This window comes from Emys orbicularis, chromosome 7, assembly GCF_028017835.1.
Source record: "Emys orbicularis isolate rEmyOrb1 chromosome 7, rEmyOrb1.hap1, whole genome shotgun sequence".
Taxonomy (NCBI): Eukaryota; Metazoa; Chordata; order Testudines; family Emydidae; genus Emys; species Emys orbicularis.
Genome location: NC_088689.1, coordinates 99602359 through 99618812, shown reverse-complemented (window position 1 = coordinate 99618812; position 16454 = coordinate 99602359). Strand labels below are relative to the sequence as shown.

Sequence of the window (16454 nt, the reverse complement as noted above, 5' to 3'; positions counted from 1 at the left end):
ATCACTGATGGAGGGAAGGAGGGTAAAAACCAAGACTACAGCCAAGACATTGCTTGTGTTAAGTATTTGCATGGGGAGGATGAGAAGTAGAAGGAAGAGAGACAATTCAGCATCATGAGTGATTCATACTGCCCTGTTCAGCTCACCTCCAAGTTTAGCCAGATGTACTGATATCTTCATTGCACAATAAATCAAGCCAGAAGTTCTCAATGAAAGAGGCACATCAGACTTTGAGGGGGCCCGATGAGCCTTCTTATGGTTCAGTGGTTAGGTCACAGCACCACTCAGGTTTGGCTTATCCACCCCTCCGTCATGACCAAGGGGTAAGGGAATGGGCCATATTTAAGTGAGTGGTGTTGCCATCTGGTACGCAGGAGGGGAGATGTGGCATCACCTCTCAGGTTTGGCTCGGCCGCCCCTCCATCTGATAGAGGAGAGACTGGGCCAAATTTGAGTGGATGCTGTTGTGACTTAGTGTGCTCAAGGGTGGGGGGGTATTTTTGTAGTGGGGGGAGCCTCCAAGTGCTAAGGTGGGGCATGGGGAGGTTGAGACTCTGATACAGAAAGACTGGAGAGATCAAGAGTGACTTCTCAGCATGTGATGAACTGATCATTTTTCCTCTGTTTCCCTCCCGGATTGCCCTTCCAGCAGATGGAAAGCTGCTGAAATACATATATATCTGGGCCTGCCTTAAAAATTCTAACTAAATGCCTTTGGTTGGGTTTAAGCCAGCCCCTGAAATTAATTCAGCTTTCATTACATTCTCAGTGCAGAGTCAGAGCACAGGAGATTACTTTAACAATAGATCACTGGGATCGGATCCAAGAACAATCCCACAATGGACCTATTAAAAAAAAATAGGAAGCTATGCCCAGTAAAGAGTACGTAATGATGCTTTTAAACAGTTTCATGTGCACCAAATCTGAGAAACTGCACTAGCTGCAGTTTGTGCTGTTGAGTGTGTATCTGTCTAATTCTCTACAGGACCAGTATGAAAAGTTAACCTTGATTTTCTAAGCTGGGGGGAAGGGTGAAGAAATCTTTAAAAATGATTGAACTCACCTTCAACTTGCTCTGTAGATTGGTAGAAAGGAAGAGGTACCCCCTGAAGAGAAAGGATACTTAAAAAATCATTGCAAGCAAAGGGAATAATTGCACATGGCCAAATTCTACTCTCAGCAACACCAATATAAACCCACAGCAGGATTTGGTCCATAGCCTCTACATGAAAGACATTTACTCCATCCCTGCACTGTAACAGCCTCTGCAGGAGTGAGGAGACAGTCTGATTTGATCAACTAATAGGGACAAATACATTCCTGGGTAATTAACACATGCCTCTGTGGTACTGTGAAGCACAAGACCATAGAGCAAGTGACCTCAACCACCTATGATGTGCATTAAGCTCTATAAATCTACTGCCCATAGCGGCTTAGTGAGATTAAGAAATTGAGGGTGGGGGGAAAGTCAGCCTCATGCATTACTGATAGATATGACATCGCTGCAACAGCCATCCAAAAACTATACATCCCCAAAGGGGCACTTGGATAGCCTCAGACAAACCCTGTGATACTTAGTAAGAAGCATTTACTTAAGAGGTCTTTGCAAGATGTCTAAGTTGTGGAATAAAGATGCAATGTAACCACGCCAGCTGCATGAGCACAAACAGGTGGAGGGATGCTTGCTAAGGAAGTAAAGTTAGATTGCTTGGTTTTTGTATGTAGATTTCAAGGAACATCAGCACTACAGGAGGTGTTTGGGAATCAGAATGTGGAGTTGGGGGAATATCATTGGCCTATTAGAATCAACATTGAAACTGAACAGAAAGTATTCCCTTCTGCACTCTTTAGTCTAAAAGAGCCCTGTTTTATTAACTTTGCAAGGCCTATTTACTCAGGCACTATCAAAGGTGATGGGACTCCCAGTGAGTTGTGGATAGTCTTTCTAGCAGTTTGATTTCTGGATGCCACATTAATAAGCGTTGTATTTTCTTATGTTCTAGGGTGTCACCATATCTAAACCTAGTGATACACAGAAGCAATAAACCTAATACAAAAGACATACATTGAAAAACAAACCTTGGCTTAAATTTTTCAAAAGCCCCTCACAATTTGGGGGGATCCAACCTGAGACACACTAAAGGGGCTCAGTTTTCAGGAAGTGGGTGCTCAGCACATTTTGAAAGCCAGGCTTCTTTAAATGTATCATATTGGGGACTCAAAAATAGAGGCACCCCAAAATCATTACCTATTTTTGACAGTTTAGACCCATGTTTTAACAGATGTGCCTCACAAATGGTAAGATTAACTGGTACTGAGTACAAGTTACTTAGATAGACAAGACTAACTCCTTTTCCAGAAGGGTTAATTATTTAATCATTCAGAATTATGTCACAATTAAATTGTTTTGATCATCCAACTCTAAAATCGCTTGTAAGCATATTCGCCGAGTTTCTAATGTGCCCGGGGGTGCTCCCCCTGGCTCTGTCCCAGGCCCCACCCCACCCCATCCCTTTCCACCCCCTCCCCTGAGCGCATCCAGCCCTTGCTCCTCCCCTCTCCCCCATAGCACCTCCTGCACACTGCGGAACAGCTGATCATGGCAGGTGGAGGCACTGGGGGGAGTGGGAGGCGCTGATAGTGGGTGCTAAGCACCCACCTTTCCCCCCCCCTCCCCCCCCGTGGTGCTCCAGCCCTGGAGCATCCATGGAGTTGGCGCCTATGTTTGTAAGAACAGATAAGCCAGTTTCTGGGGAAAGTTCTAGACCTGCTCCTGATGTTTCATTGACAGCACAAAGACATGGGAAGAGTAGAAAAGAATTTGTGCTTAGTTGGATTTACTCACCTCATACAGCTTAGATGCAACCAGTTTTCCACCCGTACTGTTAATACTCTCCATCACCACAACCTGGAAAAGAGTTAAATAGAAGAAACCATGACACCAGGGTGACTGCTTGTTCAGACTCAGGAAAGGGCTAGGCTATTGATAATACCTAGCTCTTATTTAGTATTTTCTTCAGTAGATTGCAAAGAACTTTACAAAAGAGGTCAATATCATTAGCCCCATTTTACAGAGGGGAGACTGAGGCACTGAGAGGGGTCATGACTTGCCCAAGATCACCTGATAGGCCAGTGGCAGAGCCAGGCATAGTATCCAAGTCCCCAGTCCAGTGTTGTCTCTACTACACCAGAATGGTTTTATTATAAGGTAATATACTTCTGCCTATCCCCCAAGTAGTAATAATAAGACCTTGGCTATTATTTTTCATATCCAGATCTCAAAGTGCTTTACAAAACAAATTAAGGATCACTCCCATTTAAAAGATAGTCTCTGTGATTCAGTTTATCTAAGTGATTTTCAAAGTTACCCAGATTCCACTGAAACTGATTAGGCTCCTTTGACGATTCTAACCCTCCCCACCCAGCATTCTAGAAACCAGGACTCGAACCTTGAAATCTCTCTTATAGAATTCCTGCATCTTGAAGTAATGGACAGATTTCCTAGCCCCTTCTGCCCCCAGCAATATGCCCTATCCAACACCTCACCTGTCCTGGAAAGAGGGAGTATTCTTTCAGTTCTGATAAATCCACAGGAACTTGCCCTCCTGAAGAGTGTTCCCGATCCCCTTCTAGAATGACCGACTTGGCATTCAGTTTTCCGTTGCTGTCACAGCCAATCTGTCCCAGCACAGTGACGGGTTCCTACAGAACAGAAAGCATAGAATGATCTTAGCCAAAGGAATCCTATGGCACAATTCATCTCCCATGCAAGACAGCAGTCTACGAAGCTCCACAAATTCCCAGTGTATAGATCTTGCCTTAAAAACTAAGCTGAACCCCAGGGCAAGGAAGAGACACCTCAGGCCTAATTTTCAGGCCCAATTTTCGACCTGCAATAAACAAGCCTAACAATGGACTTCCTGGGAGAGAAATAAAGCTCTCTCTCAATGAGTCAGTTGTGGCTGTAACTCACTGCAGACATACATTTTTACCGTAGTTTGAAAATCAGGCCCATTTTTGCTGGGCCAACTTGGCTTAAGGAGGCGGTAATGCAAACCAAGAAAATTGATGCATGGTCACAGTTGTATCTAAAGTACTTACATGTATCAATACTGTAGTATCGGAGAAGTTCACAATATTTAAGGTATTTATCCTCATTACACCCCGGTATGGTAAACAAAGCACTATTATTCCACTGTACAGATGGGGAACTAAGGCATGCAAAAATTAAGTGACTTCCCAAGGTCATACAGGGAGTCTGTTGGCCAAGCAGGGAATTGAACCCAGGTCTCAGGCCAGTGCCCTAAACTCTAGACCATCCATCCTCTCCGGTTTGGACTGTCTCACTGTTCAGGTTGTGCAAGTCTGCTATGCTGCTCTCCACATCCTACAGACATCCTCACATGCTCCAACTGGTCTTCGGGCTCTGTCCCCTCAGACAGTTCCAACATACTGCGGACTTTCTGGCTATTGGTTCTCCTTATATGTAAAAGCTGGAGTCTACTTAAGCCTAATTTATATGGATAACATTAACATCCACTGTTACACAAGACAGGAAGTTTAGAAGGAATTTAAGCCCTCCTGCCTAAAGGCATATGCCAGTGCGTAAATAACAGGCATGTGGAAGGTCCCCTATAGGAGTAATTCCATTGTTGTCCTCTTTGATGTTCCTTATACCTTCCTCTAAAGCATCTGGTATTGGCCACTGTCAGAGATAGGGTATCAGGCTACACAGACCCCTGGTCTGATCCAGTCTGGCAAGTCCTCTATTATTATAGGTTTCCTTGAGAATAAGGAAGCAGAGGGTAACTACACAACATGCCATTGACCAACAGTCTCAAAGGTGCAATCCTGGAATATTTAATGGAAAAATCACTACCAATGCAATGTAGTGACAGACAAAGACATAACAACAGAAGAGACTTGCAAACACACACACTTATGAAAAAGCTCCTGAGATGCAGTGCTTACCTGTGCAGGGACTAACACAGAAGTGAACTCCTCAATCTTGTAATGTTTCTTCAGTGCATCCCCGAGTTCTTCTATCTTCCAGGACAGTACTAAAATCATAAAACAGTGTAAGAACATTTAAGATTTCTGCAGAAACAAGGAGACAGAACATGAAGTCAGCAGCCAATTTAAAATAGAGTTTCTCTTTCAGGATCCAAGGTACTTATCTGGCCCCACCTCACCAGGGAACCTAAGAGTCTCACAAATTTTTAACATTCATCCTCACATTACCCCATGCAAGGTAGGGAAGTGCTTTTATCCCCATTTTATAGATGGGGAACTGAGGCACTGAGAGACTAAATGATTTACCTAAGATCACACAGGAAGTCCATGGCGGAGCAGGGAATTGAATCCAGGTCTCCCAAGTCCCAGGATCGCATTTTATCCTACTGCCTTAACAAAATTCCATAACTCCCCTATCTCCATATACCCCAGCAGTCACGAATGTCTGATTCTTCTGCTTTAGAGTAGTAAGTACTCTGCCTAACCAGTAAGGGAACAGCTATACCAATAGATAGTGACTTCTTGAGATCAGGAAAGGCAAACTTAATTGCCTACTTTAACTGGAGGTCAAATGCCATCTTTGAATAGTATGAAGTACCTGGATCTTTCCATATGAACATGTTGAACAGTATAGAAAATGTTAATCGGGGAGCTCCTAATTACCCTCTCTCATGACAAAAGCAAAGGGGCAATCAATGAAATTGGAAGGCAACAAATTTAAAACTGATAAGTAAAAATCTTCCTTCACTGGCCACACACACATAAAATAAATAGTTAGCCTGTGGAACATACAGCTACAAGATGGTATCAAGAATTGAGTAGGATTCAGCATTTATATGGACAAGACTATCCACAGTTCCATTAAAGAGGGTTGGGGGGGGGGGGGGGAGAAAAAAGAAATTAAACCCACTTGCTTCAAAGCTTGAGCCAACTTCCAATCTCCCCTATGGGCAGGTTATTCCATAACTGACCACCTCAAGCTTCTTGCAGCTTCCACAGAAGTATCTAGCACTGACCACTGTTGTCCAATATCTTGTCTCCTAAACAAAATGCTGCCCTGAACCAGTACGGGAATTCCTATTTATAGGGTCAAACCAAATCTCTCACCTTTCACTAAATTATTGGCTTGACTTTCAGTGATGCTGAGTTCCCAGATCCTGAATTCAGTGGAAGCTGTAGATGGCTAGCACCTCCAAATACAAGACCTGATTTTCAGTCAATCACTGCAGTATCAGAGCTCCTTCCACATAAAAATCAAACGCAAAAGTGAAGTTCCTAGCAGTCTCTGGTCTCAAGGTCTCAACTGTGTGTAGGTTTTGTTTTGTTTGTTGGTTGCTTGGGGCTTATTGGGTACAAAGGGATGTCAGTTTTGTGCATGCTATTCTTATGGTGGAAAGGGTTTTGCAGAGAAGGTTTTGCAGCATTTTCTAAATGTGGTCAGGGCCTGGACTCGCCTAACCCCCTCTAGAAGTTTGCTCCATAACTGGATCCCCTTATCCAAAAGGGCACTGCCCCAGTTCTCACATGCTGCATCCTGTGCTTTGTGGTCTGTATTGTCCCAGAGGAGCGCAGCTGTCATGGTGGTTCATAGATCAAAATTTGCTCTTTGATCTCACTGGGGACTGCTCCACTAATTGCTTTGAAAATTAGGACCCAGGCAACAGAAGCTAATTGGGAGCCAGTGGAGGAACTTGGACACAGGCCTGATGTGCTCACAGCAGCCTTCAAAATGTTCACTAGAACACAAAGTTTTCATTGGGAAGAAGCTTCTGGCTTCCCTAGTTAGTAAAGATGTTAAGAGCCAAAAGTGTAAGATACCATAAGTCATTAGGGGTTCTTACATACAAAAAAATTTTAATGTACCTTCCCGGATGTCACGAAGCTTTTGGAACATGAATTTGTAACTCTTGGTGAGCGACTGTTCTGGTGGACCAAAGAGCTTCACACTTGATCCGTGGCCTCCTTTTCCACTCCAGGACGTGTCCTGTACAGAGCCGAATGAGGTTACCACCTCACCTCGGTTGCTCCGGGAGCCATATTTCTGAGAGGGAGTAGCGCTGCATGGAGGGAAGAAAAGGAACTGTGAAAAGTAACTTGATCTCATCTGACTTTAAAAAGCAACAAATCCAGTACAAGTTAGACCAAGCCTTCTGTAACATGGATTTATTCTGATATCTAATATCTCAGACAGAGACCACTTGTTCTGCCACAGAAATTGAGCCACCTTTTGGGTGGGATGTGGCAGCTGTTTAAACACAGTATAACAATACTATACAATGGTTTAGAACAAGAATAATCCTGTATCCACATGAAACTGCAGGGGGAGTTTTAAGCAGGCAAGAATATAGGTACCAAAGTTGGAATTTAACCAGGTGATGGGGTTATTGTCACTAATGCTTACAAAGAAAAAAGCCTCAACACAAACAAACCATAGCCATTGAAGAGCCCACTGAGTTAAGTGGTTGAGGCACTGGTAGTAAGTTTCTCTTTTCACCTGTGCCTTTCCTACTATCCAAAGGCATGTGCAAGTATCAGGAGAAGAAGCGGACTCCCAGAAACCGTTCTGGGCCAGCAGCTTGTTGCAGTCTTTCCCACTATACTCTGTGTGTCTCTTAGATAGCAGTAGTCTAACCTGTCAGTAGTTTCTGCCCACCCAAACCCAGTAGTGGTAGATCTTTGTCTCTACCCTGTTGGCCGTCTTTGGGAGGGGAAAGCAGAGACATCTCTGGTCAGATAGCGTTCCACAGTGGTCAGTCATTTCAGAAGGAGGATTGTCCAGTGGGTAGGGCACCAGCTTAGGACTTGGGAGACATGGGTTCAATTCCTGCCCCACCACAGAGTCCCTGTGTGATCTTGAGGGGGAAAAAAATCACTTAACCTAAGCTCCCCATCATTAAATAGGGGATAATAGCACTGCCTTACCTCACAGGGGAGTTGTGAGGTGCTTTGACACTAGTGATAGGGACCATATACGTGGTTAAAATGGACAGACAGATCTGCTCCCTGACTTATTCTAGTTTTGCCCCCATGTCATCAGATTAGCATACACCATGAGACTGGGAAAGCAGTGTGGATTAGGGCACCAAACCAGGACTCAGGAGACCTGGGTTTTATTCCCAAATTCTGCCACTTACCTACTTTGTGAGCTTGGGTAAGTCACTTTGCCCGTTTTTCTCTCAGCCTTCATCTGTAATGTCTAACTAGCTCTTTGGGGCAGGGATTCTCTCACTATGTTTGTGGAGTGCCTATCACAATATAGTCCCAACCTCAGGTACAGCCTCTAAGTGCTACCGAATAGTTGTTAATAATCTGTGTTCATAGGCGCCAACTTTTCCCGGCACCGGTGGGTGCTCGTGTGCCCGGAAAGCGCTGGGAGCCAGGGGGGAAAAGCAGCCACGTGGCGCGCTCAGGGGAGGAGGCGGAGGTGAGCTGGGGCAGGGCGGAGCATCCACGGAGTTGGCGCCTATGTCTGTGTCCATCATCAATAGGGTTGTGAAGACAGGAGTTGGAAAGATTCATATATTTTAAGGCCTGAAGGGACCATTATGATCATCTAGTCTGACCTCCTGTATAGTACAAGCCAGAGAACCTCATCCAATAATTTTTGCATCAAACCCATAAATTCTGCTTGAGCTACAGCATATTTGTTAGAAAAAATATCTAGTTTTGATTGAAGGATTTCAAGTGATAGAGAATCCACCACATCCATAGCTAAATTGTTGCAACAATTACCCTCACTGTTGAAAATTTGCACCTTTTTCTAGCCTGAATTTGTCTAGCTTCAGTTTTCAGTAAGTTGATCTCATTCTGCTAAATTAAAGAGCTGCCTACTATCCAAAAAACTTTTCCCCCATCTACATACTTGAGGACACTGACCAAGAGTTTTGGGTAAAATAAAGAGACTGAACTTAAGTTTCTCACTTTAAGGTCTGTTTTCTAGACCTCAGATAATAATTGTGGCTCTTTTTTGAACCCTTCCCAATTTTTCAAAATCTTTTTTGAATATTAACACCAGAACTGGATGTAGTGATCCCATAATGGTTTCACCAATGCCATACACAGAGGTAATACCACTTCCCTACTGCTCGGTATTCCCCTGCTTATACAAGAGGAAATTCAGTTTCTAGTTTCATATGTCTTGAGGCTTTAGCGTCAAGATTCAGCCACAATTTAAACCACATTCAAAGTTAGTGTGAAGAGGAGTCAGGGAGCTGCTAGAAGAGCCAACTCAAGTGGGAGACCAATAGTACCATACCTTGGAGAGAAGCTGTTTGGAGAGAAAACTAGGTGGGGGCTACGGGTGGATAAAGTCCTTTTAGATCGTGGATTCTCTGGTGTCGTTATGTTCCGTTTCTGAGAGCCCTACAATACAGGAAGAACAGATATGTCAGTCTTTCCCAGATCACTTTGAAATTCAATTGAGGGTTTTACATATATGCCATTTTCTGTCAGCTACTACTCCTCAGGAGACACATGAGAGGGCCTTATTCTCCATTGCAATGCACCTTGTGTAGTCATTTAGAGCAATACCATGTAAAATGGGTGTAAAATGCTGCCAAACCAGATTAATAGGGCAACAAAGAATCAGGCCTATGACTTTTAAAGTGACACAGGCCCTGATCCCGCAATAACATTTGCACAGCTGGACCCCTGCACCCACACCAAATTCAAAGCAGTACGCAGAAGTCATTGCTGGACTGGGGCCTTATTCCTTAAAAATAGCCCTGCAACAGTCATGAAAACTGTCCAGCCCAGCCACAAGATCTATCTTCCCTCCCTTACCCTGATGAAAGGGAAACAATATTTAATCACACATCCAAAGAAAAAAATTGCGCTCACCCCAGATAAGAGTAAATCTTTGCTTGCATTAAGACAGAAGTGTGACGTTGTGCAGTCTATATGGTTTTATAAAAACTTGATAATAAGTCAATATAATGTAACTGGGATAGTTTTAGAGAAAATATGGTAATAAGTGAATATAACGTAACTGGGATATGCTTCATGCAAAAGGTCTCTTGTAAGGTATCATTACAAAGCTTATAATCTACTGAGTATGATCATCTGATTTGTATAAATGTACCACTCTTGTATCTAAAACTAGAAATATAAAATGTAACTCTGAGGGCCTATTGTAATTATGTAAAGTGTGGGCCATTAATGATGGTTTGGAATCTTGATGACTCCCATTAACCAGGACCATTGTCTGCAGATGGTTGTGTTTACCTGTTAGTCTTCCTGTATGAGTGTGTGCTGGCAAGTGGGCAATGAAGTCTTGCAGTGACATGTGATCATGTCACCTGAACTGGAATCCATCTTTAACCTGGTGCTTTTCCAGTGAGGGGGGGGTGGAAACCCAGAGGGACAAAGGGTTCCCGCCTTATGCAAAAGATATATAACGGGGTGGAACAGAACAAAGGGGGGAGAGGAGCCATCATGAAGAATCCCCTAGCTATCACCTGAGCTGAAACAAGAGCTGTACCAGGGGAAAGAATTGTGCCCAGGCCTGGAAGGTGTCCAGTCTGAGAAAAACTTACTGAAGCATCTCTGAGGGTGAGATTATCTGTATTTAGTCTGATTAGACATAGATTTGCGCATTTTATTTTATTTTACTTGGTGACTTACTTTGTTCTGTCTGTTACTACTTGGAACCACTTAAATCCTACTGTCTGTATTTAATAAAATCACTTTTTGTTTAGTAATTTACTCAGAGTATGCATTAATACCTGGGGGAGCAAACAACTGTGCATATCTCTCTATCAGTGTTATAGAAGGCGAACAATTTATGAGTTTACTCTGCATAAGCTTTATGCAGGGTAAAACGGATTTATTTGGGTTTAGACCCCATTGGGAGTTGGGCATCTGAGTGCTAAAGACAAGCACACTTCTGTGAGCTGTTTTCAGGTAAACTTGCAGCTTTGGGACAAGTGATTCAGACCCTGGGTCTGTGTTGGAGCCAGACAGGAGCGTCTGGCTCAGCAAGACAGGGTGCTGGAGTCCTGAGCTGGCAGGGAAAACAGGAGCAGAGGTAGTCTTTGCACATTAGGTGGCAGCTCCCAAGGGGGTTTCTGTGATTCAACCTGTCACAAGAAGAAATAGCAAACAAAACAGTAACACTTTCACATATGCCCCAAAGCCTTAAAATTCCACCCAGCTTCCAACATCTCAGAGGAGAATGGAGCTGGGTAGCACTTTTTGGAACAGAAACATACAGAACACTATACACTTACTTTTGACGGTGTTGTGTAGGCATCTAAGAGGTTCTCCTCTTCCTCCTCTACGTCAATGCTAACAAATATTAGTCATGGAAGAGAACAGAGTACCGTCTACTGAAATATAGGATTTGACCATTTGTTGCCCTGCACCTTTACTCAGTCATTTGCAAAATCCTATGGTTCTGTCTTGGAAGTGTATTGCCCTACACACGTGCAGCCATTTACACTAGTGCAATGGAGAATCTGGTCCATAAATTTCAATTAAAGTGATTAAAAACAAAGATATTATAGAGGTAAAACTATCTTTAGAGGGCTATTGCCCTTCTTGTAAAATGGAGGTCACAAGATTTTTGCCAAGCACTAAAAATTCATTCTTGATTTATTCCAATAGGAACTATCTGAGGGTGCCTAAGGGATTTCAAAAGTTTGCAGTTCTGAGAGCAACTTAAGATATTGACAAGAAACATTACACAAAAGGAATGCATTTTCCAACCTTAAAGTTAACAACTTTCTCCCATCCTGCTCTTTTATGCATGGAGAAGCCTCCTCAAAATCCAATTCTGCCATAACAACCACAGGAGACTGCCAACTGATGTTGTCTACATAGTTTTTGTCCCAGCATATCTACATCAGTTATCTTAAATTACACTGTAGGCTCTTTGGGGTATCTTCCTAAATTTTGAACAGAATCAAGCACAGAGGAGCCCAGTACAAGCACTAACTCTTTAGCAGTTTCTCCTGGTGTTGCAGAGTAAGTTGTTACTTATCTTTGATCTAATGCTAGGAGAACGTTAATATTAAAAATCTTTACTAGAGAAAGTTGACTACCTATCTTAGGTACTTATAGGACTCCTATCATCATAGCATCCGAGACTCTCACAATCTTTAATGCGACATACACCTGCAAGGTAGGGCAGTGCTACTGTACTCAATTTACAGATAGAGAAATGAGGCACAGAGAAACTAAGGGTATGTCTACACTACAGGATTAATCCGAATTTATATAATTCGAATTTAGGAAACCGATTTTATAAATTCGAATGTATTCGGCCACACTAGGCACCATTAATTCGGTGGTGTGCGTCCAAGCTACCGTAGTAGCATCGATTTCCAGAGCGTTGCATTGTGGGTAGCCAATAACATCTAATTGCCAATAACATCGAATTGCGGCCACACTAACCTTAATTCGGATTAACAATACCGATTTTGACGCTACTCCTCTCGTCGAGGAGGAGTACAGAAATCGAATTAAAGGGCTCTTTAATTCGAATTAAATGGCTTCGTTGTGTGGACGGGTCAAGCGTTAATTCGAATTAAAGCAGCTAAATCCGAATTAAAGTCGTAGTGTAGACCAGGCCTAAGTGACTTGCCCATGGTCACAAAGAAAATCTGCAGCATAGCAGGTAATTGAACCGGTCTCCAGAATTCCAGGCTAGCACCCTAACCACTGAACCATCCTTCCTCTCTTGAGTAACAGATTACATGTAATTAATTCCTTGTAAGCTATACTATATAGTAACACCAAAGTACAGGCTGAATCAAGAAAGTCAGCTAAAAAGGGACTTATTTTGCCTTTTCAGTTAAAAGTCCTAATATTAAACAAATAGCAGAGAAGGATACAGTCCCTGAATGGTGTTGATATCCTTGATTCCAGAGTATCTGTTGTCCTTTTTTTGATGAGCTTTATTAACTCTTTTGTTGAGTACCTGAGGAATAATGAAAGTCCATGACTACTTCAAGCTGTACACATCACCTGATTATATAGCACTTCGCATCTCTAAAGATCTTTACGGGTGTTAACCAATTAATCCAACCCTGGGTATTAATCTTCACCACCATTTCACAGACGGAGAAACTGAGGCACAGAGAGATGAAATGTCACCCTAGGCCACAGAGAGAAACAGCATCAGAGTTAGGATTAGAATTTGGGAGTTCCCAGCCTGTGCTCAAGCCCTCAGACTTCTGTTGAAAAATAAGTTTAAAAAAAAAATTTCAAAAGCAATTTGGGATTTTAGAACGTGCTCAGATGTCTAGTGTCCACTAAAAATATGGCATAGATAGGGACCTGTATAAGATTGGGGGAATCCAATATCAACCTATAAAGCAGTTTCATTTCCTGCTTTAAAAGCGATGGAGTGTCTCAAAAATATTAAGCTTTCCTTTCTCTCACTCTTTGAACGTTTTGTCTATTTAGATTGTTTGCTTTTCAGAGCGGGGACTTGCTGTGTCCTATATATGCACAGTTAGCACCATAGGACTGCTGTTCTCAGTGGGGACCTCTAGGTGTTACTATAATAGAAAAAATAAGATAAATAATCTTCAGAGCAGCAAGAAGCCAAACCACCATACTCAATTATTCCTATATTTAGGGCAAGGGGTGGTTTGAATTAGTTTCACTCTCGGTAGATGTGTCTTAATTATGATAAAATTATATTAAAGAAAATGTTTCTAGTCAACACGTTCTAAAACTGCACCATGTACAAGGCAAGTTGTACTTTAGCTGTGCCTGCAGGCACAGGTCTCATTAATGCCCAGCTAGGTTTCAAGTTGACCTGCTGGTATATACACACAGAGTGTAGGAATTTAGTGCTAGCTATATGTTCTTAAAAACATGACCTTTTCCCCCAGTTTACGCAAGGCAAACTACACCTCCTCCCAACCCTCTATTAGCTGTTTACTAAACATCATTCTTACTTCATGTTCAAAGACATTCAGGATCTCTACAGTGAGACGAGACCCGTCTTCTTTAGTTGTAGTGAAGGCAACTAATTCATTAGCCAAGTCACTCTGTGCCAGTCTGTGCGTCATGCATAGTTCAACCACTGCAAGAGGACAGATATTTTATACAGAGTTGAATCACTGATGAATTTGCAGATGTCATGTCTCTTGCTTTAATAGGCAGACACCACAACTACAGTTGTTTAGCACTGCAGAGGATAAATTAGAGTCAAATCACAATTGTTCCTCGCTATTTTCGGACCAAGCAAAAGAGGCACTTTGTCCCCCCTCTCAGCCTCTGGGACAGAACAACACAACTTTATCAGCTGGCAACCTTGATACAAACAGCATCTAGTCCCAAACACTAGTTTTCCCAACGTTAAACACAGGAAATGGAGCAACAAGTGACATTAAGCGCAGAAGGAAGCAGCGTCCAAAGAGCAAATTATGCCGCTCATCACATTTCTGCCTCATACCCCCAAAACCCATCCTCCAGACCCCCCCGCAATCACCCTCCCCGCCAGGATCTCAGCTTACCCCATCACCTTACTCCCACCACGCCATACCTGCCGCCACCCCACAGCCCCCGTTACCCACCCGTCCTCACAAGCCCCAGGACACAGCCCCACTGGTCCGCTCCCTGCGCCCCCACAACCCCTGTTACACCTGCCCTAGAAGCCCCTCCGTCCCAATTTCTCCCTCAAGCCCCGCTTCGGTTCCCGCTACCTCCCCCAACACACACCGCCTGTGCCCCCCTCCCCCAACACACACCGCCTGTGCCCCCCTCCCCCTCCCCTCTCATCCCCTAATGGCACGTGCCGTCTCCCTCACGTTTGTCGGGCACCGCCTCTTCTTCATAGCCCACCCCGAAGACCCTGAGATCCTCCAGCAGCTCCTCGACACAGACCGACCCCATCGGCCACCCCCGTCCGCCGGCTGCTGAGACAGAAAGCAAACGAAAAACCCGCCACCCTCACGACACTTCAGTACTTTACGGCCGCCGTCACCTTGCCTGCTCCGGCCTCCAGCAGCCAACGGGGCGGGGTCTATTCCGACTGGGCGTAGCTAGCTACCTCTGAACAGCTAATAGGGAGAAGGCGGGGTAGCTCCCTCAGAAATACCGCGTCGGTTGTGACCAAAACCATAGCTGAGGGGCGTGGCTACACATCGGAGCAGCCTATGCGAAGCCCTAGGCGGGGCTGGAGACCGGTAGGGGCGGGGCTGTTTCTCCCCTTTCAACTCGCGAGGGGAGTTGGGAACGGCGGGTGTCGCGGGAGGCTGGCTCGCGGAGCTCCCCAGAGGGAGGGGAGGGGCGTTGAGTAGAGTAGAGGGTTGGGTCGTTGGTTGGTCGGTCTCGCGCTGCCGATAGCGCTCAGAAGGCGGGCGGGGGCACGAGACAGTTAGGGTGGAGGATGAGGGGAGAGTGAGCGAGCTGGGCAGGAGCCTTCTGTCAAGGCTGTATCCCCACTTTGAACTTTAGGGTACAAGTGTGGGGGCCTGCATGAGGACTTCTAAGCTTAACTACCAGCTTAGTTCTGGTCCGCTGCCACCATTCCCTTCCCTGGGAAGCTTTGAGAAACCTTTCACCAATTCCCTGGTGAATACAGATCCAAACCCCTTGGATCTAAAAACAAGGAAAAATCAATCAGGTTCTTAAAAAGAAGGCTTTTAATTAAAGAAAAAGGTAAAAATCATCTCTGTAAAATCAGGATGGAAAATAACTTTACAGGGTAATCAAACTTAAAGAGCTCAGAGGACCCCCCTCTAGCCCAGGTTCAAAGTATAGCAAACAAAGATAAACACTCTAGTAAAAGGTACATTTACAAGTTGAGAAAACAAAGTAAAACTAAGACGCCTTGCCTGGCTTTTTACTTACAAGTTTGAAATATGAGAGACTTGTTTAGAAAGATGGGGAGAACCTGGATTGATGTCTGGTCCCTCTCAGTCCCAAGAGCGAACAACCCCTTAAACAAAGAGCACACACAAAAGCCTTTCCCCCCCCCCCCCAAGATTTGAAAGTATCTTGTCCCCTTATTGGTCCTTTGGGTCAGGTGTCAGCCAGGTTACCCGAGCTTCTTAACCCTTTACAGGTAAAAGGATTTTGGAGTCTCTGGCCAGGAGGGATTTTATAGTACTGTACACAGGAGAGCTGTTACCCTTCCCTTTATAGTTATGACACGCCCCCCAAATCACAGATAGTGTTGGACGTCCAGTTCCACACTGGCTGTGATTTCTTCCTGGAGCTCTAGGAGAAAACAGAGTTAATAAGACACATGTACCTTTAGACATACTACTGATTATATAAAAACTAACAATATGTTCCAGTCCAAGAACAATTGTTAACCAGTTAACTCTGGGAAACTTTCCCGGGAGAGTGCATCAGCCACTTTGTTAGAAGCTCCTGAAATGTGTTGTATTTCAAAATCAAAATCTTGGAGAGCTAAACTCCACCGAAGAAGTTTTTTGTTATTCCCCTTGGCGGTATGAAGCCACTGTAGCGCAGCATGGTCT

The 16454-nt window shown here is 44.0% G+C and overlaps 1 protein-coding gene across 2 annotated transcripts in view; it reads right to left on the bottom strand.

The window, feature by feature from the left end:
- POLA2 (DNA polymerase alpha 2, accessory subunit) overlaps positions 1 to 14906 on the bottom strand; it is a 47720-nt gene extending 32814 nt beyond the window's left edge. For both annotated transcript variants that reach the window (XM_065407685.1, XM_065407686.1), the window contains exons 1-10: positions 14775 to 14906; positions 13920 to 14047; positions 12846 to 12931; positions 11241 to 11298; positions 9269 to 9375; positions 6877 to 7070; positions 4972 to 5060; positions 3547 to 3702; positions 2846 to 2908; positions 1064 to 1106 (exon numbers count right to left, since the gene is read on the bottom strand). In XM_065407685.1, the coding sequence (XP_065263757.1) occupies positions 1064 to 1106; positions 2846 to 2908; positions 3547 to 3702; positions 4972 to 5060; positions 6877 to 7070; positions 9269 to 9375; positions 11241 to 11298; positions 12846 to 12931; positions 13920 to 14047; positions 14775 to 14859 (1009 nt within the window). In that variant the 5' untranslated portion in view covers positions 14860 to 14906. The remainder of the gene's footprint in view (positions 1 to 1063; positions 1107 to 2845; positions 2909 to 3546; positions 3703 to 4971; positions 5061 to 6876; positions 7071 to 9268; positions 9376 to 11240; positions 11299 to 12845; positions 12932 to 13919; positions 14048 to 14774) is intronic.
- Positions 14907 to 16454: the final 1548 nt, after the last annotated feature.